Source organism: Siniperca chuatsi, linkage group LG6 (genome assembly GCF_020085105.1).
Source record: "Siniperca chuatsi isolate FFG_IHB_CAS linkage group LG6, ASM2008510v1, whole genome shotgun sequence".
Classification (NCBI taxonomy): domain Eukaryota; kingdom Metazoa; phylum Chordata; class Actinopteri; order Centrarchiformes; family Sinipercidae; genus Siniperca; species Siniperca chuatsi.
Window position 1 is genome coordinate 11,475,288 of NC_058047.1, and position 24,464 is coordinate 11,499,751.

Here is a 24,464-nt window from a genome sequence, read left to right on the forward strand (position 1 = left end):
AGTCACATGGAGGTTAACTGTGACCCGTTGTTCCCTCGGTTTTGTGGCAGTCGCTCTCCGGTGCGCCTTGGAGACAGTCGAGGAGCGAAACGCGCAAAACTGCCGCGGCGCCTCATTTGTTTTTAGACGTAACTTCGTTTTATTGCATCTATTCCTATTCCCACGGAAAATCTCTCCGGAATCCGCTGAAGCCGCTGGTAAATGATACTCGAAACGCGTTATTTTTAGTCACCCACCGCAGCGATGAGTGGCTGGAAGCCGGCTATGAGACAGAGTGGTGCTGCGCTGTGGTAAATGAAGCCCCCGCTTGGTGTTCAGCAATAATGAAGTCGAGACGAGATAAACTGAAGATCCCGTCTCTGACTCTGGAGTAAGTTCTGCTTTTTATTTTCATATTCTGCAGGTGTGAAACCGCATGCTGTCATGTGACACGGTTGTATTTTAAAGTTGTAATAAGAGTCAAATAATAGTATGTCTGTGCTCATGTGGTCTTGATGGTACCACAGTATACTCCAGTGTCAACACACAGACCTCCTCCTAGAAAGTGGTTGTTGTTCAAACCCACAACTGTCAAACACGACTGCCACTAAAGCTGTGAGACCAAAACAGCCAGCTGAACCTGACGAACATGCAAATAATCGCTCATGTTTTCTCCCAGGGCGATGACATTTGCTTAAGGCTTCATTATCTAGTTTAACAGCTTCAGTTTAGCCTGTGTTTTGTATTTCGAAGACAGCACTGCACTTCGCAAATTTGAGACGTTACAGGTGTCTCATCAGTAGCCATTTTCTTATGAAATATAAGTATTCTCAGCGTTATCAGTAAAAACCAGGCTCGAAATTGGCAGTTTTCCTGCCTGCCTATTAATCTTTAAACTTATCTACCCGACTGGATGTGGAGAAATCCAGCTTTCCAACCTTGAACTGAACCAAACTACTGATTGAGTTATTTTGTCTAAAAGTTTTAGGCAGCTTTTCAGTTTCTCAACACTGTTCATTTTTACAGATCTTTTACTTTAACCAGACCAAATGTTTCACTAAGTTTCAGAGGTACAGCTCCTGCCTGTTTTGTGTTTTCCCAGCTCCACGATTCCTGCATGAGTCACATGCTCCCCCTCACAGCACCAAGACAGACAAATGGCTTTCAGTCTTTGGGAGAGAAGATATTTTATTTCAGCATAATTGCTAACCTGTAAATCCTATCTCCATCAAAGGACATGACTGCAGTCTTATATCCGCCCACTCTTCCTCCAGAGTGAATGTAGCCTTTTTTGCAGGGAGGGGGGTCTTTTGCCCATTACATGCTGATCCATAAGGCGTAGGAGCTCCCTGCTCACATGCCCATTCTCTGATCCATCCATCTGCCTCCTCCGTGGATCATCTCAGTAGAGCATGTGCTGTTTTTGTTTCATTTTCATTTTATGGCACTTAGCTGCCCCCCAGACACACATTTGCTTGAAACAAGTCTGTGACATATAGGTTTCAGAATGGGGTCATTCACCACCAGCAATGCAAAAATGACAAACATGGCATAAAATGTTTGTTTGTATTCATACTTATTTATTGCAGATAATTGTGCTTTACAAGCATTCAGGTACACAGCTTTCTAGAATTGTTGTTAAAACTTTTTGCAAGATATTATGCCTTCTTTGAACATATTTAGGAAAGATAACTTAAAGCAAGTTTTCTGTTTCCAGATTTAAGACCTTGTTTTTTATTGACAGTTTAAATATTTTAATCTGCAAGTGAGGTGTAACAATATGACTGAAATATGTTGGAATAAGCCAATACTTCTACTATACTTCTTCTACAATTTTAAATTTGCTTGCCGTGATTATTTTTGACAAGACAATCCTGCTGCTATCTTGCCACTGAAAGGTTGTAGCTGCCACTGCACTTAATTTCAGAGTCTCCCTGAATGACACAACATCTGAGCAAATCCGAAAATCAGTGTGAATGTCACCAATGAGTCACTCTGAGGTTTTCTACTCTCTACAGGAGTGTCCATGATGAGCCGAAAAAATGGAAATACAAAATGGAAATGACGGATGGTTACTCACTCAAGCACCGTTGAGGGCTTTTAGGGGTCTGAAGGAGAAAATGTGACAAGACGAAATACAGCGTAATGAGTTGCATGTTTTGTGTAATTATGAGCCGGCACTACAGAATGAGGAGTCTTTGTGCAAAGAGTTGTTTTTCCTACCATCCTCCCTGCATTACTATGACAACACGTTCATTAGTGCTTTGGTAGCTGGTGCTGTGTTTAGCACTGAGAAGCCTCTGCAGCAGGGAGACAATAACAGCACTGTGGAGTACACAAGGTAGAGCTTACATCTGAGCAGGCAAATCAATAGAAAACGGCTTCTGCGCTGGGTCAGCATGAGGGTGATATAGACCTTAGGATGGCTGAGCATGCATATTTTGATGCAAAAATAGTCTGTTAAGACGTGCAATGGTAGATGATATTTATTTTAAAAAGTACAGTCTGAGGATTTTTTTGTGTGTAGGGTGCACAGCAACCCAAAGTGTATTGTTCTTGTGGATTTTAGGTACTTGAAGAACATGGTCCTTGTAAAATCTAATCTGAAGTCAAGCCTGTATCAACATCATAACATACAGTGTGTTGCCAAATGTCAGTCACTCCCTAACACTGTTAAAGGTTGCATTAGATATTCAGTAAACATGTGTTGTGACGATGAAACTTCCTTTCTGTTGTGTTGACACCCAGCTGCCAACTTCCTGTGGTGTAAGAGCTCATGAGAGGTTAGAAGCTGGCAAAGCGGATGCACCCAGTGTTGCATCCAACCACCCTGTAATAAACAGTGTTAACAGAGAGGCAGCAGCATCACACTGCAGACAGTTGTTGTGTGTTTCACCATCAGCTTTTGACGTCAGCCAATGAGAGGCAGGCATCAACCTCTAACCCTCGACCAAAGATCTGCCGTCGGTGAGCCGTCGGTGTGCTGAGGTGCTTGTCGGCGTACTAATCCATGCCAACATGTCTTGCCTTACAGTTTGTCGCCCACTTGCCAGAGCCCCACCCTCCTGAGCCCATGCAGCCCATGCAGCCCCTGCAGCCCTTTGCAAACCCTTCATCCCTGGAGGTAAGACAGCCAGGTCACACGCAAACTGTTTCTATGTATGTTAAGTGCCTTTAAAAAAAGTCTCTCATCAACAAATCAGTTCACCACAAAACCAATAATTAACTGATCCACCTAACAAGTATTGTCTGTGTAGCTAAAGTATGATAAAGCTAATGCCATAGAGCTCCATTGTTCTCCAAAAACTATTAAAAACATAAATGAGCCACACTTTCGCACTGGGTGACATGTTCCTTCATTACCACAAATAAACATGGGAACTGTAGTTTATTTTGATTCAATCCCACATACCGACATCCTGGTGTTGCAGATACTCACAAGAGCACCAAATGTGTATTAATCCACTACTGAAAGTAGTCCTCAACAAACAAACTATTTACTCCGGTTTGCGTCACGTTTGCTAAAAACTATATTGCCCAGCTGTTTTAGGAAATTCTTACAAAATGAAACTATGTATTATTGCTCCATTTGTAAAGATTTGCATCTTTAGTAGTAACAGATGGACTCAGAGTTGCAGAAAGGATGAAAATATCGAGTGACTAAACACTTTTTGTTTTTTTTCATTGGGTTTGTTGGCAATAACAAAAGTATAGAATATCAGTTGCCTTATGCTTTTACCTTGTTCGTTCTTGGAAGAATTGGTCTGTGCCAGTGAACGTCCACTAATTCATACCGCCAAAAGCAAAGAAGATGCCACACTATTTGCAATGTCACAAAAAATGGAGTGAAGTGATAAGACTTTGGCCACATGCATTATAGCTTCAAAATAATAAAATTTTAATTATTTGGTAAAAAGATTGAAAGTTAATTCTTGACTTTTGGAACAGCAGCTGACAAACAATCTCACCACAAGGTCCATTTAGTAACTGCCCTGGCGCTTTCAATCATATCACACGATCTTGTCATTTGAACATCTACAATTATATGAAAACTGGGGCAAACTCCATCTGCTGAAAAAGAGTGTGTGATATGATCGAAAGCTCCAGAACAGCTGCTAAATGGACCTTGTGGTGTGATTGTTTTGTTCAGAACCTGTTTTTAAAACATGCTACCAATTCACAAAAATAACATGACAGAGTAGAGTAAAGCTTTAATCTGGCTTATTGATATCGAAGCTGTCCACATTTTAAAACCTTGATTGAACAGTAACAGTAACATTAACAGCTAATATAAGTGTTTTCTGCTGAATGGTTTTCTAATTAGGGATTTTACAGTATAACTTAATTAAAAAGTGTGAAATATAAATGGAATAACTCTGGGGGGAAAAATGCAACAAGTCTGAGTTATTTTTTGTATATTGAGGTGCTTCTGTTTCACCAGTGAAGACCTATCATTTATTAGTTGTCTCTAAGTCTATTTGGGTTGCTTGGCAACGGTGCTGGGTGCTGTGGAGGAAGGCAACGCTGCAAACAGAGGCGGCTGCATCCAGCATGTTTCTGGATGTGTGAGCAGTGCCAGGCTGTCACACCACACACTGTACAGTAATGAATCCCATTTTCTCTGTTGAAAAATGAGCAAATTTTAGTGGGAAAAATCTCTCAGATGTGATAATCATGAATTCCTTAACACGACTCAGTTTTCACACAGTCTAAGTAATCTGGTGCCACAGTATGGCAGATTGCACATTTGTTGGCATCATTCTATACAGCATTTTGCACTGGAGACCTCCCTGTGTTGTTCCACCATCCAGAAACATGTTCCTTCTTTTGCATCAGATTCTATATTTGTATGCAAGTAAATTGCTTCTCAACCTTTGATTCTGATACACTGAATATGTAAAGGTTGTCTTGATGACATCGATGCAGAGAACTAATATGACAAGTGCTGCTCGGTACCTGGTGCAGGATTCATATTAAGTGTATGGGGAGAGTGCAACATATATTAAAGCTTTGTCATTTTATTATAATGGCACCTTTACATAGCAGATGTCTAAAATAGAAAAAAACATGAAATACATTAAAACAACATGAAAATACTGTAAAAACAAGTCTAAGCTATAGACAAAATACAACATTGGAAAAACTAAACAAAGGCATTTTTAAGATTTCCACAGTTTAGCAGCCACAACCAAAACGGTACAGTCACCGATAGGCTTATGCTTCATTTGAGGTACAACTAATAAGCCATGATCTGATGACCGCAGTGGCCTACTGTTGGTGTACAGCTGTAGTAGATTACCATGTACCTGACCACGCAGATGTGAATGTGAATGCAAATGTGAGAAGAAATAGGAGTGCATCCAACACAAATGCTACTCAAAAGACACTGAGATTTCTACAGTTAGAAGTGGCCGAGGATAAGGAGACTTCTTTCACCTTTGTGACCAGGCTGTCTGAGGCACAAAGTCTTACTAGGGCATGGAAGAGTAAAGATTTATTTAGACAGGACGGCATTATAGTTTGTTTTTGTAAAAAGGGACACAACAAGATATCAGCGAACTGTTGATAACATTTTAAAACCGTGAATTTGTTATAACCTGCTCAAGAAATCTGAATGGTCTTGGATAGACACTGGAAAAATTCTCTCTCAAGGACTGCTGCATCTGTTGGGATCATTTGACAAAATGGACACTAGTAACAGCATTGCTGATAGCCTCAGATAAGGTTTATATTTACTAAAAAAAAGAACAAACCAGACGTGAAAAGTAGGGGGCTTTTTTAATCATGTAAATGTTTATAAAAGGTAGTGAACTCCACAAATGTACAGCGTTCTGATAATAATCATCATTCAAAGCACACATACAGTTCTCCCCACATTGGAAATGCATCTTCATATAGGTAGGAATCATACTGTATACTACTTTGTTTTAGGTATTCCTAAATTTCTAATGTATCTACGTCAATTCCAAAAGTGAGAGACTCCTTGCAACTTATAGGTATGGACCTACACTAATGTATTGTATTTTATCGAATGTTTATAAAGGAACTAACCATCTGCACCACTTGAAAAATAAATTGTGAAATAACACATTTAAAATAGTATTTAGCTTTTTTTATACCCTCAAATTGAGGATAATTAGAGCCTCAATCCAAATTAATAAATACAATTTCTTTTGATTGTGTGTGCTGTTACAGATTCAGCATTCCACTTACAGTATATACACTGCATGATGTTTTTGTTCTGATATAAAATGAAATTAAAATGCATACTGTACACACATACAGGCTATAGATAAACATTAGAGGTACTATATGCAGTGGAATGTACCACTGTTTAAAAGTTTGGCTAGGATCCTCCTCTACCAGACTCCTAGTGGTATAACCCAACAACATCTTACGCTGCTTTCAGGTTCTGTAGGAAATTGTCCCAATGGTATAAGTGACAGAAGAGGTAAACATGAAGAGAGTGTTTCTATGGCAATGGTTCTGACTATTATTAACTTTGACCAAATAGTCTGCACTCAACCAAACATTACATCAGGGGTTAACCTAACATCATAGTATATGTAAAGATATTGCATTTTTTAAATGTATAAACCATGGTGTGACCCTGCTGAGGAGCAGGAACAGAGCAGAACTATGAGCATCTCCACCACTCAGCTGTGTTATACTGTCAAACTAATGTAGGAGTCACTGTGGTATGGAGCTTTGTTTCACTCCTGCAATCCTTAGCAGCCTCGGTTCTTTGGTCTGCTCTCCGTTACTGTGTGATTAGAGCTGTAACAAAGTATGTCACTGTCTTATGCTGCTGTTAAAGCAAACTGAAAATGACCCCAAAGCTGCTTTAAACCAATGAGGGATCGTAGTCATACAGTAAATACCTTGAGTAAAGCTGAAACGATCAGTTGATTAATCCATGGATAGAAAATTGCATGTACTGCACTTTGCATGGTATTTATGGTATATGAATTTTATAAGTAACATTGCAGTATTAAGTCCGGGACAACTGAGGAAAATAGTCTTCGAGGCTAACTCTGGCTCATTTACAGTTTTTTTTTCTGTTAATCAATGAGCATTGTCCCAATAAACTTATAAATAAACCTGAACCTTATTACACTGAAGTGACTGAAGCATCTGCAGGTTTACACTACAACCAAAGACTACATATTACAATAAATGTCCTATCTTAATGTTATAAGTAATGCTTTCATTATATATTGCATTTTCTAAATGTTATAAGTTTTGTTCTCTAAATATTCTTTGGGGTCAGTTTAGCCAAAACTAAAAATTTTGCTTTGTAAGCAAGGCAGCACTCTCATTAGCATTTGCACTGACAATTTTTGATTGAACTGATCAAAAACAAGTTATTTTATCAAGTAGGAATGCCAAACATTCGCTGGTTCCACCTTTTCAAATGTGAAGATTTGCTGATGGTTTTGGTTTTATAATATTGAAAATTGAATATCATTGGGCTTTGGACTGTTGGTCAGGCAAAACAAGCAATTTAAAGTTGTCACCTTGGGTTTTGGTAAATTGTGATGGGCATTTTATTTATTTGTTTTTACTATTTTCTGACAGTAAATGGTTAATTGAACAGCTTTATGCACGAGTGAGGAGGTAACGAGCAGAACTTGAACGTAGCATCACGCTCTCGCTGGCTCACACGGATACACGCGCAACCAGCAGCGTCTGTTTGGCCAAACTAAAGTGTTCCGCTGTTGAGTGAACGGTGTTAGACACACCAAACAAACCGCCATGGATGTGATGTTTCGGGGACAGGACCAAGGTCAGAGAGGCGACCGGAGGATGTAACGGCAGCTCCAGAGCTGTTGGGACTGCACGAGGCAGTGAATACAAAAGGAACCGCCGAGGAGAAGAGACGATGGCGGGGAGAGCAACAGCAGCAGCAGCAGCAGGAGGAGGAGGAGGAGAAGGAGCGGGTTTCTCAGCGACCCGAGCTTCAGTTTTTTGAAATCACCATTAACTTTGAAGTAAAAAAATAAAAATCCTCCAGCATGTCGGATCCGAGTCACTGGTCCGCGGTGCCGAGTCAGAACAAGTCCCATTTTGTTCCAGGAGCGTTGCTGAAGCGCTCGAAAAGGTAACGTATAGTTATCAAGAGTTGGGGTATGGCGGTTAAAACTCAAGCTAGTTTGACGGTTTATTTGGGCTTTTGTTATGTTAAAATGCTGTCATTTAATTGTATCGGTCGCAGCTGGTCTCGTTATGTTAACATTATCCCAACATAAGCTAGCTGCTCTCTGCTCCTCTCAAAGCCGATTGCTCTAACGCTAGTCAACTTTGATGATGAGTTTGTTCAGTACAAAGCACGAGTTTGTGTTGATACATAGCTTTTGTCCAGAAAATAACATAACCGAAAGCAGCTAATACAGTTTGCTGACAGTATTTGCTGTAGAATGAATATTCTCAAAAGTAATGCCTCATATCAGACACAATATACAGTTTTCTTTGTTGAAATTGGAAGTAACATTACATTAACGTTAAATCTATAATGTCCCAAACTATAGGCGCAGTTTTCAGTTGACACACACAACTGTGTGGATGGTATCACACCAATTGAAGTTAAATAAATACACAAAAAAGTCTTTTTACATGAAGGAAAGTCTATATTTACACTTTTATGTTTATATTGGTGATCTTTGGTGTGATGATAATTACTGACTCAAGGTCATAGTTAATTGTTTGTCATGTTTACTGTTATTACTGGAGATAAAAACCTGCAGCTGTTCACTGTCTGATGCAGGCCATGACACTGCAGCTTTAGTCCACAATGAACAGGCCACACAGTCAGTTCCTTGACTGTGTGGCCTGTTCATTGTGGACTAAATCTGCTCATTATTTTCTAGATTAATCTTGTGATATATAAAATGTCCATCACAATTTCCCAGAGCCCGAGGTCTTGAAATTCCTTGTTTTGTACAACAAGCAGTCCAAAGCTCAAAGATATTCAATTTGTAGGCAATAAAACAGAGAAATACAGCAAATATTCTCATTTGAGAAGCTGGAACCAGACAATGTTTGGTATTTTATCTTAGAAAATGACAAGCGATTTATCAAAATAGTTGGTGAATTTTCTGTCAGTCTAATAATTGATTGGTTGACTAATCGTTTCAGCACTATTGTGTGAACTGTTCACCCTGGTGTCACAGTAAAATCTGCTCAGTTGAATGTTATGTGTCAAATTTGGCCCCTTCTTTTCAGAACCAGAGGATTATTTAGCACCCCCTTACACACACATGCAAACACGCACACACACACACACACACACACACACACACACACACACGCAGACAGAGTCTTAGACATCTGTGGCTCAAGCTGGTCCTGCTGTTGCTGTCGTTGCACACACTCCCTTCAGCCTTGAGTCTGTTGACAGGAGGTTTCCTCTTTGTATTTTGGCTCTCATCAGTTTTCCCTCTTCATCTGACACGGCCAAGCTCGTGTGTCATGCATCTGCCTGCAGATTAGAGTTGTAGTTACATAAACATTTCTCAAGGCAGAGCTGCTCTGAAGGCGGAAATAATCTCATCGGTTGAGTTAAATCTCTGTGGGCAGAGAGAAAGAAATCTCAGTTCTTCCAGCTAAATATCATAAGCCTCATCTGTACTCAACCATGAAGTGTGTATTTTTGGTAACTGCAGAAACTGCAAGTGTTCAGAGGATTTTCAGAAACTTTTGGTCTGCTTGCGGTTGACAACATCATCCCGTCTGTCACACAAATGCATTGCTCATACCTCACATATACTGTCTCTGAGGGTCAGGAAGAATGAAACCGACTTCAACCTTGTCCTTGTCACTTATGGACAAATTGAAAATGGAAGCTATAAACTGTATTACTGCCACTATAATAACATAAAGAAGAAATAAAGGGATGCACCGATTGTGAAATTCTGGGCCGATGCCAAAAATAACAATTTGGCTGATAGCTGATGCCAATACAGATGTTTTTTTTGTTGTTGTTTATTTTGTTTTTGTTGTTATTTATTCCCCCTTTTGTGCCAAGGAAACAAAGAAATCATCGTTATAAAAAAATAACTGATCTGTTTTTAAGTCATTCAGCCCTTCATTATGTGATCTTTGAATGAGCATAAATTAAATCATACGAATGTAATAAACAACCTTTTAATATAACCTTCTTTCACATGAAAAAGATTTTTTAAAGATTATGTAAAAAATTTAGCCTGTGCAAAATTGATGCGACACAGCAGATAAACATAGGCCACTGCCATCGGTGAATGTCATCCTATTTGTCAATAGCAGTCAACAAGGCAAATATCGGCTGATACCAGTGTTTGGCCGATATATCGGTGCATCCCTAAAGTAAATATTGTTACATTTTTTACTAACTGGACCATAGACCGTTAGTACACATTCTCAGATTCTAACTTCTCAAATGACAGGATTTTCTGCTTCTCTCATTTTTATTTTATTTTTTACATGGCTGGTAAACGGAATAGTAGTCAGACAATGAAAAATTCATAAACCAAACCATTAATGGAAACATTATTGTTGATGAAAATAATTGCGTAGGGAAGAAAAGAAGGAACTGACATTCATGTGTGTCACTGAGCTAGTCTGGCATTGCCAGACCTATGTAGTTAAGGATCACAGTGCACACCCTTGTTTACCTGGTGCACAATCTGTCCATCTGAAGATAAACTGGTTTGCACTCTTTTGAAGACCTGTTTCCACGCTACATTTGTCCTGTAGCAGTGCAGGAGAAAGGTCTGTTGAACGCACCCCCAGTAATCTTGTTTGTTAATTGAAATAATGAAAACTAAATAAAAATTTAAATGAACTGCAACAAAACATTCTTAATTTTTCTTTCTTTGTTAGGCTTAATAGCTTTTCTCCAGTCTTCTTTTGTTTAATCAGGGATGTCTATCATGTGAAATGCCTTTCTTCAAATTGAGTGATAGGCAGTCCTAAACAAAAATAGGCTTTTATGAAACACTTTTCAGGACTAAAATAAAAGAATGTATATAATGAAATTCTGAAATGATATAAACACTTAAAACTAATTTAAAGTGGAAGTAAAATAACCTAGAAAATCTTCCACTAAGTGTTTTATGAGAATATATTTATATGTAATTAAATAAACAGTACACAGAAAACTAGACATTTCCACCTGTGCCAGTTTATACCCAGCCTACTTCCGGTTTGCACACAAACACGAATCTGTTTTGGTGTTGTTCAGGTTTATTCAGTGTGGCTCAATAGTTCCAGCTTAGTAGATCACAGTCTGTTACTTTAGAGGTCAAGTGTCTTCTTAATCTGCCCTGTGTACACCGTAATAAAGTGTCTTTTGTGTCCTCAAGCTGCTGCTCAATACAAACACACACTTAGATATAAATACATGTTGAAGCATTGAATGAGTCAAACAAGTAAACACAGGTGAATAAACCAAGGGCCAAAATGATTACACTCCGTTTAAAGGAATACACCAACTTATTTTCTTTCTGGATTGGTTTATCGTTCAGCTTATCTGTTTAGTGATAAAGAGAAACACCGGAATCATCCACGTGTTCCCAGTAAATAGTTTCCTTCAGTGCTCGATGCTAACATCTTAGCAGTGACACAGTGCTCTAAGTGTTTTAGGTTGTTAATATCAACTTAGAGGTGACAAATGAGAACGTTTATCAGAAGCTTGCTAGAAAAATGATGATGAGAAATAAGGCAATGTTGTGATGGCATGGCAGCGATAATGAATTCAACAGAAACACTGCAACCCATATGACAAAATAGCCTGTCAGAAAGATGTTAATACACCTGTCTAGCGTAATTTAACCATGTTACCAATGGGAGGCTGTTTTCATCTTGAAAATACTAAGTAGATAACTTGAAATACTTAAGATAAATCTGTCTGTGTCAAAGTGATTGAGTTCCTTATATTTTATATTTCAAATCCACATGCTACTTAATAAATACCACAAACAACCTTTAATTACCAGGAGTGTTAGACTTGCCGTTACTCAACAAACAGTATGCCAAAAGCACAGATTTATGTTATACAGTAGTGCGACACATTGATGATTTAGGTGTTAAAGGTGCAATGTTTAAGAATTTAAGAGATTTAAGAGTTTAAAACATTCGAAAATTAACTAAAACTATCAACAGAATGTGAAGAAATGACAGTTTTGACGTTATGTCAAAGACATCTATGTATTGTGTTGCAGAGATATCGTCTTAAGTTAGCATGCTAACCAGCTAGACCCGGCCTGTCCTGTCTCATAATACCATATCATAGTACCTCAAGAGACAATAGTCCGATAGTATAGCTTAGGCCTCCCCAGTGTAGTTTCAGCTGAGGGATGTGTGTGAGCGGTGAGTTTGCTATCTTATACAAGCTCTCTAAGCTTTTTTAGTTTAATAAATAAACAAAATAAACTCGTAAAATGTCAAGAAAGGAAATATTTGTACACCTATTTTCCATATTAGAAAGAAAAGACCAGTGTATGCCTTGTTAACGCATCGTAAAACACACTTCATTCAAACTCTACAGAAACAAAATAAAACGCACCAAAACTGTCTTTATCCACCACTTTAAAGGGGAAATATTATGGCTCCACATGCTGTCACTGCCTCTCTGATGCACGAACTCCCTCTCGCTCCTCTCCTGCTTGACCCCCGCCTGAACCCGCCGTGTCTTTAGTTGTCCCTGGAGTCAGAGTCCTAGCCGGAGCCGCTGTAAATCACCTCGGTACTGTATTGTATTCCCTGTGGTCACGCTGTGTTCACTGGGAGGCTGCTGAGCTCGGTACCATTGCCCACTCGCCCGGCTCCGGTTCTGGTGCCGCCTTCGCCAGCATTAACCGCTGTGTCCACCCGTCCCAGGCCTAAAAACATCCTCCTCCTGGCGGTTTAAAGCTCCTGTGCTAGGACGGCTAAGTTAGCTGCACAGCTAACTGAGCTAACTAGCTAACTGCAGTTAGCAGCAGTTATGACCTGATATGTGATATGCTGCCCCAATTTTTTTGGAGTATGAATTAGACAGGTGGAGAGTAGTCTCAGTTTTTACACATTGCAACTTTTAATGCTTTATCACTTGCCAGATAAGTTAACCTGGGGGACAATCTCAAAAATTTTCTCTCTTTTCCTGCTTGTGCTCCAGCTGTCGCAGTAGCAACAGGAAGAGCCTCGGTGTCGGGACACCATCACCAACGCTGTCCCGGCCGCTCTCCCCACTCTCACTCCATACTGGTAAGATCTATTGTAACATTTAGTAACCTTTAATCCTAATTAAATCCATTGACATCTAGCAGTGCACTGCATTGGCCAGTCAAATAGCATTTAGCAGCTAAAATACCTTGCAGCATTGCCGTCAGGTTAACTTTCCACAGTTGCACAATATTGCCTCAAAGTATAAACTGCAGTATGGTGTCTTGGCATTTAATTAATCTTTAAACTTGACTTTCTGGTTTGTATTTTAACTGTGCCCTGACACATGTCTACACCAACGCAGCCCATTGCATTGTTACCTGATTCCATCGCTTGCAATTTAAACTCAGCAGGATGAATATCTGTGCTCTTCTTAATGTCCATACTGTCCACTGGGATATTGCTAAATATGAGTGTCAGTCCAGATCAGGCCCAATATGTTTAGGTGTTGTGGTGTTATTTGGTGACTCCAAAGTTTTTAAATAGTTTCGTTCTCACCTGACCAAACACTGGAGATGAAGTTATGAACTTCAAACAGGCTTGATGTGAACACACACTCAGTACTAGACCTTAGAAATCAGATTTACACAGTTATTTCAATGTAGAATTTTTCATTGTGAAAACATAAAATTTCACTGTTTGATTAATGACATCTAATGAAAATGCAAATGAACACATCACTGTTTCTCATGTAGCATGCTGCTAAAGTATCAGCTCCTCTCACGTTCATGTTTGTAAGCTGTAGGGCACCTTGTCTTGCCACACGCCCACTAATACAAGATTAAGCTTGTTCAACGCTAACTTGTAAGCCGCACCATAGCCAGTATCTGTTTGACACTGCAGAATATTCAGACATATTCAAATGAGCTGGAGCATACCTGCTATCAAACAGTAGCCATTAACTAAATTCGTTAAATTTATGACACACTGGAGTTGTCAAAGACAGTCACTAATATATGAATATTATTGAACAAAACACCCAGTGTGAAGTTGGCATTAATGAAATCTAAATGTCATTTTAGTGGAGAATCGGTCCCGGCTAGAACAAGAAGAGGCAGAGTGAAACTGAGGGAGGAGCAGAAAGAGAGGGAATGTAATGGATGTACTGCAGATGGGAAACAATTAGGAAAATTATTGTTAATGCAGAAAATAAAGGTGACATTAAGAATAAAGATTGAATCCTTAACACTTTATTTTCATTATTGAACAAGACACCTTTTCGCTATATCTATTTCCACCAAACAGCTTCCAGCCCCCGACGGATCCTAAATGTTTGTGGCAAACACAGTAAAGATTGATATAAAATACAAGAAATTGCAATTAAATTGTTGAGACCAATGATTGAAGGTAATTATTGTGATTATAGCCCAGCTGATAATGGATTTTTGTGGCCTTTACTGATATTGATGTCTGGGAGTTAAAAAGGTATAACTATATATCGGACAATTTAGTAATTTGTTTTGTTTTTTTAACATAACATAAACAAAGAATCTTCATCAATGGATACCTTAGATTTGTGTTTTTTAAAGAATACATACTGAGGGGGACATTTTACAGTTGAAAAATATCAACTTGTCCGTGCTCCCTGTTGGACAACTATGTAAATATCTAAATTAACTCAAACCTAGTTTGGTTACTTATCAGCAGACATGTATACCAATACGATATAACTGCAATAATCTAATATCAGCTGATATATCGACCTGGCTGATCTATCAGTTTAGCTCTAATTGTGATCAGAATATTGAAAATAAAGGGTGTTCTACCATCATCACTCAGCCCTGGAACATCTCCAAGTCAATTTTGTGATAGAAGCGCAGAAAGTGTTAAGATAATTGAAGGATAGGACATTTCTAAATGGTTGTTGTCCCTCTGCTTTCTGAATCAACAACAGTACAGATAGTAGTGTACAGCCCCTTAATGCCATGAAGCAGCTGCACTCTATGAAAAGAGTTTTGCTCAAGAGGTCCTCATACCCGCAGTATGTGAACATGCTCCCTTTTGAACTCAATCATGCCGAGGATTATCTAATCACTGAGTGCAATCAGGCTCTAATTGGGTCTCTCTTGTGTCCTAATTGGTACTCAACCACTTGCATGTAAACGAACCACAGTCTCTAGTGTACTCAGACCTCCAGACTCTAGTGAGACCAAACTGGATGAGGCTTCCCCCTGAATTAAGACTGTTCGTAGATAGGCGCTGTAATGTTTGGAAAAGTAATACCAAGATGATACATTGGACCTTTCTAAAGTGCTGGTTAATGCCGCTGGGTTTTGCAGTGATTGAGGGTTCCTGCATAGACATGATGTCATCTTTTTTGGAACAGTTCCACTTGTAAATGCAACCATGTGGTCTTCTCTGTTCTGTTTTCATGAGTTTATTATTACAGTTGCGAATAATACCAGTAGTAACTTTGTCTTTCCTCTTTCAGCTGCGAGCAGCCCTCTAGACAGCCCTCGAAATGTGTCGACCAGTGCCTGCCTTAACTTTCCATTTGCCCGAAGGTATGTCAGCACTGCTCTCTTGAATCCTTTTACCCCTGAAGTGATATCTTTGTTTTTTGTCACATCTGAAGGATCTCAGATTACAATGATTGTATTCCATTTAAATGGTTAAAAAAATGGGTAACGCTTTAATTTACAGGTCTGTCATTTTCTTTTTTCTTTTTTTTTTATGTTCCTTGGAGATACATTAAATGTGCAATTTGGTACTAACTATAGGGTGAATAGGAATTTCCTTTAAAGAAAACCTCTGTTTAAGAGCAAGTACGTATTCATGCATTATTCATATATTATTCCGTATATGCTGGTTTGTATGCTTGCCTGTGGAGACATTTCATATTTTTGCATGTTCAGCTGATCTGTTCTGCACTAACAAAAAGATCTCTAGGTTACACAGCAGTAGCAATTATATGGAATTAGTTATTTATTAATAATTTAATTTATTTGTCTGGTATCCCTGCCAACATAAAATTTCAGGGCAATATACAAAATATTTGGATTTGGTTTATCAAATCCTGTTGCGTTTCCCAGAAAGATGTGGGCCGTGCATCATGTTTAGATAAAATTACAGGAACTACAGTTAGTTTTGATTCCTGAGTCTATGTGGCTCTTGTTTACAAGCCCTGGATCTTTGAAACTTGACAATGTGAACCCAAATGAACCAAATACAAATTTTAAAGAACTCCGTAATTAAATAAATCTAATGCGTGATCACACTCTGAGGGTTTCCTGTGAGATTCGGTGTGTGTGCTGGGATGGAGGCAGATAGTCTGGAAGCTGAAGAGAAACAGCAGCAAGGTGACTGAGGCTGACTCAGCCTGGAGCGTTCACACCTTCCCCCCTCTGCCAGGTCTCCTTACAGCTGACTTCTCCTCAGCAGGATGAGTGCAGTTAGATAGAGGGTACCCCTGAAGCCCACTCACACATCATTCAGCCCGGTTCCCATGGCAACACGCTTGTCTCGCTCCAGGCATGTGCTGCCTACAAGTGAGGCTACAAGTGAGGCGGCACCTTGAAGACACCCAAGAACAGTCATTAAAAACTCATGAGTAGTTCAGATGCTCTGTCCTTAAATACGATGGGAACAAGACACCTACTTTGAGAAAATTGGTGCTGGCATCCATGTAAAAAATATTATTCAGTAGCTTAATATCAAGATGAAAGGTAATCTGTGAATAAATCTTTAAACCTTTTTTAATTTTACAAGTTCTATGTCTGTTTTTAGACAAGAAACATTCACGGTCCTGTCTTATGATATATTAGTGCATTACCATATAATCATCTATTGTGCTGAGGAAAGTAATGCTTTCCCACACTGTCAGCACTACGTTTACAGAAAATGCAACGTTTTTGGTCGCAAACTTCCTCACTTGTCTTAATCAAAAAACTTTGACACGACTGCAGACTGTACAAAACTCAGCTGCTCGGCTGTTAACCAGGACCAAGAAGTACGACCACATCACAGCTGTTTTAGCCTCTTTACATTGGCTCCCTGTTTGTTTTAGGATTGATTTTCTTAATGGCCCGGCTCCAGATTATATTTTAGACCTTGTAATCCCTTATGAACCTTCACGTAGTTTGAGATCCTCGGGCAGGGGTCTCCTGTCTGTTCCTGGGTCCAGGATGAAAACTAAGGGGGACAGAGCTTTTGCTATCAGGGCCCCGAGGCTCTGGAACAACCTGCCTGAAGAAATTAGGTTGTCTGAGTTTAAGTCTCTCCTCAAAACACATTTTTATCGGAAAGCATATCATGATTTTACCTGAACTGGCTGTTTATTTTATTTCTTTTGTGTATTTTATATATTTTATTTCTTTATATTTCATCATTCACTGTGGTATTTTATTTATCAAGTTGTGAAGCACTTTGTACTTTGTTTTGATAAGTGCTCTATAAATAAAGTTTTATTATTATTTTTATTATTGTTATTATTATTATTATTATTATTATTGTGATGCAGTAGTAAAGACTCAAAACTTTCCAGAACAATCAGCGACCCTGTTCATTGCTGCTTGCAACTCTGGTTTTCTTATATGTCAGTGTTTACTGAGGCTCTTCAGTTGAAATTCATGATCAGCTGATGAACTGAACTCTAAAGAGAGAATCAGAGTAGATCCTTTTTGATAAATAGCTGTTAAAATGCAGTCACACATTGTGAAGTTGTCCTGGTCTATTTAACATCACTCTTTAAGATCTTGCTCATTCAGTGTGTCAGAGCAAATAGATTTAATTCTGAATGTTATGGCACTGTTGGCGCTTTCATTCAACCAGTGAGTTTACAGTGGGAAATCTTTGTGTAATAACTTCATTGTTTCCTTTGCTTGCAAACAACATGCCAAATAAAATAACACATAACCTTTTAGTATTTTTTTTTTTTCGACTTCGAGTTTTGGTGTGTGTTTTTAATTTTTTTTATATATATAGTTTGCTGTTGCAAATCCAAACTGGCGACAAGATCCTTTCGCTGGTCATGCTTTGAAGTGAAGATTTGTTTCTGTTATGTAAACTATATCCTCAAATTAATTTACTTTGCTAGCTACTCCTTGTATCTTCTGGACAAATGAAAACTGGCAAGGAAGGCAACATTGTCAGTACTAATCCCTCATCTGAATGCCAGGGGTCACAGGATCACTTGCGCAAGATTCCCAAAACTCACTGAAACTCTTTCTATGCTTTTCCCTTTCTCTCTGCTGCTGTCGTGATCTCAGTCACTTGGCTCGCGCCGACAGGTAGCTTCTTTTAAAATTCTTGTACCATGTCTGTTGTCTTTTAAAGCTTGTATTTTATATTTGTTTTTCCTCCTAAAAGTCTTGTTATGTGAAGGTATAGCTTGATTTGCATATAGCAAAACACTAAAGAGCTGCTTTGAATCTAGTGAGGACACAGAGAGCCCTGTTTTATATATGATTTTGAAAAATATACAGTAATTTCATGCTCTCGTAGTCACAGGACTCCTCCATCGTCTGTTATGTAAGACATATATTAAATGCTAACTAATGCCAGTGCTGCTGAGGCTTATGTAACATGCATGTCCGTTTCTCTCAGAGCTGAGGGCCGGAGATGGTCCCTGGCATCCCTCCCCTCGTCTGGCTATGGAACCAACCCGCCGAGCTCCACTGTCTCTGTAAGTCATCCCGAAACATGGCACCGTCCTCCCTGGTCGATAAATGGCGGCCAGGCAATTCTAACACCTCACTCAGCCCAAATAACACATTCGTTTATGCAATAAGGGACAGTGAATGCCAAGCCTGAGATGACAAACCGTTAATTGTTTTCCTCCATCATCTGCTTGAATTAGTCATTCTACCAGTCTGTGGAACTCTGTGTTAGAAGTAATTCACACAGTCTGTGTGTGTGCATGTAAATGAGGGGATGAAGTAAAGTGTGTGTGTGTGTGTGTACCATCACTGTTTTAGTTATTAGATTAAATAAGTGACATTGTTTAATGACAGCTTTTCAACAAAACACATATTTGTCACATTAACACTTTAAGAAGACTTTTTTTTTTCATTACCATCAGCTGTGGTAACTTTGTTAACTTGGCCTTAAATGTGATTTTTGTTTAGTATTTGAAAAGCTGATTTCCTGAATTACTATTTAAGTTTTTTGGGAGGCTGAATGTCAAACTATCCTGGTCAGACCAGGAATTTACTTTAAAGTTAGTTACTCACTCAAAGTCCTTTCAAAAATATGTTTTTGAGAATAGTATATCAAATGTCTTACTTTAGAATAAAGCTGTAATTGTGTTAGTTTACATGATATAATGAAACAGCATTCAAATTTACAGTTTGCAGTGGGGGGAGAGTGTGCTGAGTCTGTGGTGAAAGTCTGCCATGTGCAGCTATTATAGGGAAGTTTATTGGGTAGATCCAGGCACAGACCCAGAGGTCAGTGGGGACAATAGGGCTCTTCAGTGGGCTTCACTGCCCTCTTTATACTGAGGCATTAGAAAGAGACTTCACAGATGCTGGCCCTCTTCTGTTCAGGACACATGCGCCGCAAAATTAAACAGATTGCCAGCAATTTACACCGCATCCCGTTCAGTTTAAAAGAGTTTACTCAGTGCCTCAGTAGACATGGAACATAACTTATTTGTGGAAATAATTATGCCTCTGTGGGCTTCATTATTGTTTACACCAATACCTGAAGAAATAATTTAATTATTGTCTGGAGAGGTGTTCATGAAGTGACCACTGACCACTGTTCTAAATTCTAACACCAGATAAATTTGTGTGCCTCATTTAAATCCTCCACAGGTGGATTATCAGTTGGTCGGGCTTATGTTGGCACAGAGTGCGCTATGCTGCTGGAATATATGAGAGGCACCAGCTCAGATTTGAAGCAAACTCACAATACGGGAGCCAAACACAACTTTGCTGCTGTTCCTTTTTTTAACGGCCCTGTTTCAGGTCTGCCTAACTTGTCTGAACACATGTTTGTGGGTTTTAGCAGTAGTGACTCTAATCCCTGTTAAACAGGGTGATGCCACTGAAAAGGCAGGACTGACAAGTAGCAACGTCCTCCTTGCAAAAGGAAGTAACAGGGTTTGCTGGAACTGTGACAACCACACAATGCTACATTTAGCACCTTTTAAATCTGGCTTAATTTGGTCTTGTTAATCATCCACTGTGACAACCAAGGCTGGATTAGTTCAGTTTTAACATGTGTGACCTCCCAGTATATTCTCTGCCCTTTCCTGTCTCTATGGGGCCTTTTTAAAGGTGCAGTATGTGATTCTGGAGAAACCCAATACCATGACAAGTAAAATAACTAATGTTAGGTAGGTTGTGGGTTAGCTTAGCTAGGTTGTGGGTTAGCTAACTGTCCCTACAGTTGCTGCTGTGAAGCTAACAGGATGAGATGTTTCCCAGAACCAGCACACCAGCTCCAGACAGCGATACTCACAACTCTCCTGCTACTATAGCTAACATCACAACAACAGCATATCTTGGCAAACTCGGTCCGAGCCACTTTGTTTGTTTAGCATTTACAGAGCCAGGGCTGTGTACAAACACTGGAATTTGACAAAAAGACGTGTGTTGGATTAGAATTGCATACCCCACCATTAAAAAAATTATTCAATAACCAATTATTTGTCTTTTTATGTTGATAAAAGGTCACTGTCAAAACAATCCGTTTTAGTTTTGGTCATAGTTCCACAAAAGGTTTTCTATTGTCCACCAGATATAGCTGTTTATAACTGGGACTAGCAGCAGCACCATATTAAACTCACTACACAAGATATAAAGGTCCAGTATAAACATTGCAGTTCCTTCAGAATTCACCTGAGCAACTGTCGTTATTACCGATTATCATTCAGTGTTAATATCAAAACAATTATCTCAGGTTGGCTGAAATGAGATGGTAAATTTGGCTTTTGTTTTGGCTAAATTACCAGCATGTTGAATGTAAAAATGTTTTCCGACTGATGGATCCCTCTTTGTGTCTGCAGTCCTCCTCTTCCTCCCAGGAACGTCTTCACCAGCTTCCCTACCAGCCGACACAAGATGAGCTGCACTTCCTCTTCAAACACTTCCGCAGCACAGACAGCATGACCGATGAGGATGGGCGGCCCTCGACAGTCATACGACCTCGTTCCCGGAGCCTCAGGTAACTAATCCTGATTTCACCTTGCACTGGAAGGAGTCTTGTCAGCAAATGGATTGTTTCCTTCTGTAATGCTAAATATTACTATAGGAAAAAAGTGCTTACAAGGTAGTTACTGCGCAATATATCAAAGATTTAGATGATTACATCTTCTCAAGTGTGGGATAGCCGCACGTGTTCATGCCGATGTTTGTTTTTATAGCTAGTAATAATATAGAAGGACATGGACTGCAACTTATTGAGTTGAAAACTGAGATATCATAATCCATGATAACAATTTCGCCTCACTTTTAAGGCTTTGCCGACATGTATCAAAGGCTCTCAACTTGTCAACCAGCTTGTCCGTACCATTTGCAAGTGTTTTCTACTTGTTTACCTAGCCTTATCAACTGTAAAACAAACACAAAATGTTTCCTTTTTAAAGTGTCTATACTTACGCCATTGATCCACTCTGAGATTTGTGTTCAAAACTTGTATATTCCCATCAAAACCACTTCTTTTACAACCCAGTCTAAACCGAATCTAAACATCTGTTTTATATTGTGTCTTGGCCTGTCATTAAACTAATGAAAGTTATATTTTATACAGATTAAATGCAGTAATCCTTCCTAAGGGATTAACTACCTCTTTGTTGCGGAAAATGACATTTTAGGTTAACTTTGGGCAGCGATTGCATGTTTTGCGCTGTTCGTGAGGTCCTTGGTGTCAGTATGTACTGTTAGACTGTCAGATGTCAAGATGTCTGTATTCACAAGAAAATGCAGCATTTGGTGTCTTAAGTGCCTCGGATTGATTACACATGCCTGTTGGTCTGCAGGCAGGTGGAGATCTGACTGCAGAGCTGTGTGGTTTTGACAACTTTTGTCTGTTGGCTCTGCTCTGCGATGTTTGTGCGATGCCTGAGTGCTCTGTGTTCTGGCACCATGGTGTGCCGTGCGTGGGCATGGTAGCTAACAGAGCGCCTCAGGGATCTAGCTGCTGAACTGTAGTCGAGGGTGGGGGTGGTTTAGGGGGGTGGGGGGCCTGATGCAGAGAGCCACGGTGAGCTGCAGCAGTGCGTATTGGGCAGCAGCCATCCAGTTAAACAGAGGCGTCTTTCATGACCAAAAAATGGCTTAGGGAGCCTGTTGGCATGTGATAGTTTTTTTTCTCCATCTGTTCTGTTTGAAGCTTCATCAACCAAGATTTGTTTGTGAAAATACACCCATCTCATCAGCCTAAATACTGAAGTGGTGTTGCAATAAATGATTTAGTGATGTTGATGATTCACACGGTTTGGCCAGAAGAAACATCTGCTGTCGGTGTAGAAAAAGCTAAAAGAGAAACATCAAAACCTGACAGTGAAATCCACTCTGACTGTAGCTTTACCAGCTTTAGAGATTCTGAAATCGAATGTTGGCTCACAGTATTGCTTTTGACAGATTGAGATCAAAAGTACTAATGTAGATGTTGACCTCAAAAACCCTTTCAGTCAAACCCAAACTATGAGTTTAGAGTTGATGTGTGTATGTTTGGGTTGGCTGAACTGAATCGACTTTTAGTCATCTCTAATAACCGTGATGGCCTTGATGACATAACCACTTTCACACCATATCCTAGCTTAGTGGCTCAGACAAGAGAAGCATTTGATTGTGTATTGGTTAAAATCAAAATGGATTTGTTGGTCAATTAAAATTAACTAATCTGTTGTTTTGTTTCTGTTGCAGCCCCGGGCGATCGAGCATCTCCTTTGATAATGAGATTGTCATGATGAACCATGTTTACAGAGAACGTTTTCCAAAGGTACATTCATGTAGCAAAGACACTGTACATTTCTCTTTTTCCAGTTTGTTGCACACAACAAAGTTTGATTGTTAATCCACCTGAAAGACATATTGTAGACATAGTGAAATCTGAATTGTCTTGAAACTCAGTAGGTAGGGGCTTTATTGTTTAAAAATAGGATGGAAATGGAGTATAGGATGGAAACTGAGCCTTTGTAGCAAATTCAAATCCTAGCAGGTGGCTTATTTAACAAATGTGTTAAATCACTGGTAATGACCAACAACCGTATGAATCCACCCACAGAAATATTATGGACATTTGGTGCTGCAGAGAGTAAAAATCTAGTACTGGTCCTTTTAAATGCCTTAACTGTGTGTTTGTGTGCTTGTCCTCCCTGCAGGCCACAGCCCAGATGGAGGAGCGCTTGTTTGAGATTATCACCCACTGCTCTCCAGACAGCTCCCTCCCGCTGGCTGACGGGGTGCTCGGTTTTATCCAGCACCAGTTGGTTGAGCTGGTCAGAGACTGCCTGGACAAGTCCCAGACAGGCCTGGTTACTTCCCGCTACTTCGCTGAGCTGCAGGAGAAGCTGGAGAAGCTGCTTCACGAGGTGGGGAAACAGCCAGCTGATTTGGGTCTAGCAGGACTCGAGAAATTATGTGGGTCAAAATTTGCTTTGATAGTTGCAAAAAAAATTTAAAATGTAACTACATCATTCTGCATCAGCTGATGAGCTACTAAATGTGAACTCTTCATCCGGACACTCGGATGTGATGAAGTTATGAAAGGGGATTGATCGAGCCGGGTGAAATGTGCAATTAGGCGCAATACTCAATAACCGTCTGATAGCCAAAGGCACACACAGTAGATCTGGTAGTGGAAATTGGTGAGAGGTACTTTTGTCACAGATTTCATGTGTTGTGATAAAATGTTAGTTTCTATAGCAACCTCTTCTGCTGTTCCTCTGCATGCTGTCAGACAGAAGGCATGGCCGACTTGCTGTACCTCCAGCTGAACTGATAAGTCTGTTCCCATACAGAGGAACAAATGCTATCGTACACACACATACACACACACAAACCCGAAGACTGTGCCAAGGCCACTTTTTTTTAAGTGTGTAACAGTTTCAGGGATAAAATGACATTTTCAGTCATCTAAATTCTCTGTGGCTCTTCATTTGTGATTTCATGTATGTAGTGATACAAATTACTTTCAGTTCGTAAAAGCCGTAAAATTATAAGCATTTATTATCTGGCAGCTCTTGGCTGGGAAATATCCTCTGGTGTACAGAAGGTGACATGTTTTTTTTTTTTTTTTTTCAGTCTTTGCTGCCAAAATCACAAAATCTCTTCTGCACTACGTCTTGATCTTTGCAACAAAAGTAACTTTATGAAAAACTTTTTCAAAATTTTGAGAGTGTGCAGAAGCTTTTTTAT

General features: G+C 39.5%; 1 protein-coding gene across 4 annotated transcripts in view; it reads left to right on the top strand.

Moving 5' to 3' along the window:
• The first annotated feature begins 44 nt into the window (after positions 1–44).
• The window catches only part of mast3b (microtubule associated serine/threonine kinase 3b), a 38,437-nt gene continuing 14,017 nt past the window's right edge, over positions 45–24,464 (top strand). Inside the window, exons 1-9 of one of the 4 annotated variants that reach the window (XM_044200577.1) lie at positions 45–370; positions 3,014–3,103; positions 13,112–13,200; positions 15,590–15,662; positions 18,366–18,386; positions 18,703–18,781; positions 21,110–21,267; positions 22,971–23,046; positions 23,429–23,638. In XM_044200577.1, the coding sequence (XP_044056512.1) occupies positions 324–370; positions 3,014–3,103; positions 13,112–13,200; positions 15,590–15,662; positions 18,366–18,386; positions 18,703–18,781; positions 21,110–21,267; positions 22,971–23,046; positions 23,429–23,638 (843 nt within the window). In that variant the 5' untranslated portion in view covers positions 45–323. Of the gene's footprint in view, positions 371–3,013; positions 3,104–7,583; positions 8,081–13,111; positions 13,201–15,589; positions 15,663–18,365; positions 18,387–18,702; positions 18,782–21,109; positions 21,268–22,970; positions 23,047–23,428; positions 23,639–24,464 lie in introns of those variants that run through there. The other 3 variants (XM_044200578.1, XM_044200580.1, XM_044200581.1) reach the window with 3 other exon arrangements.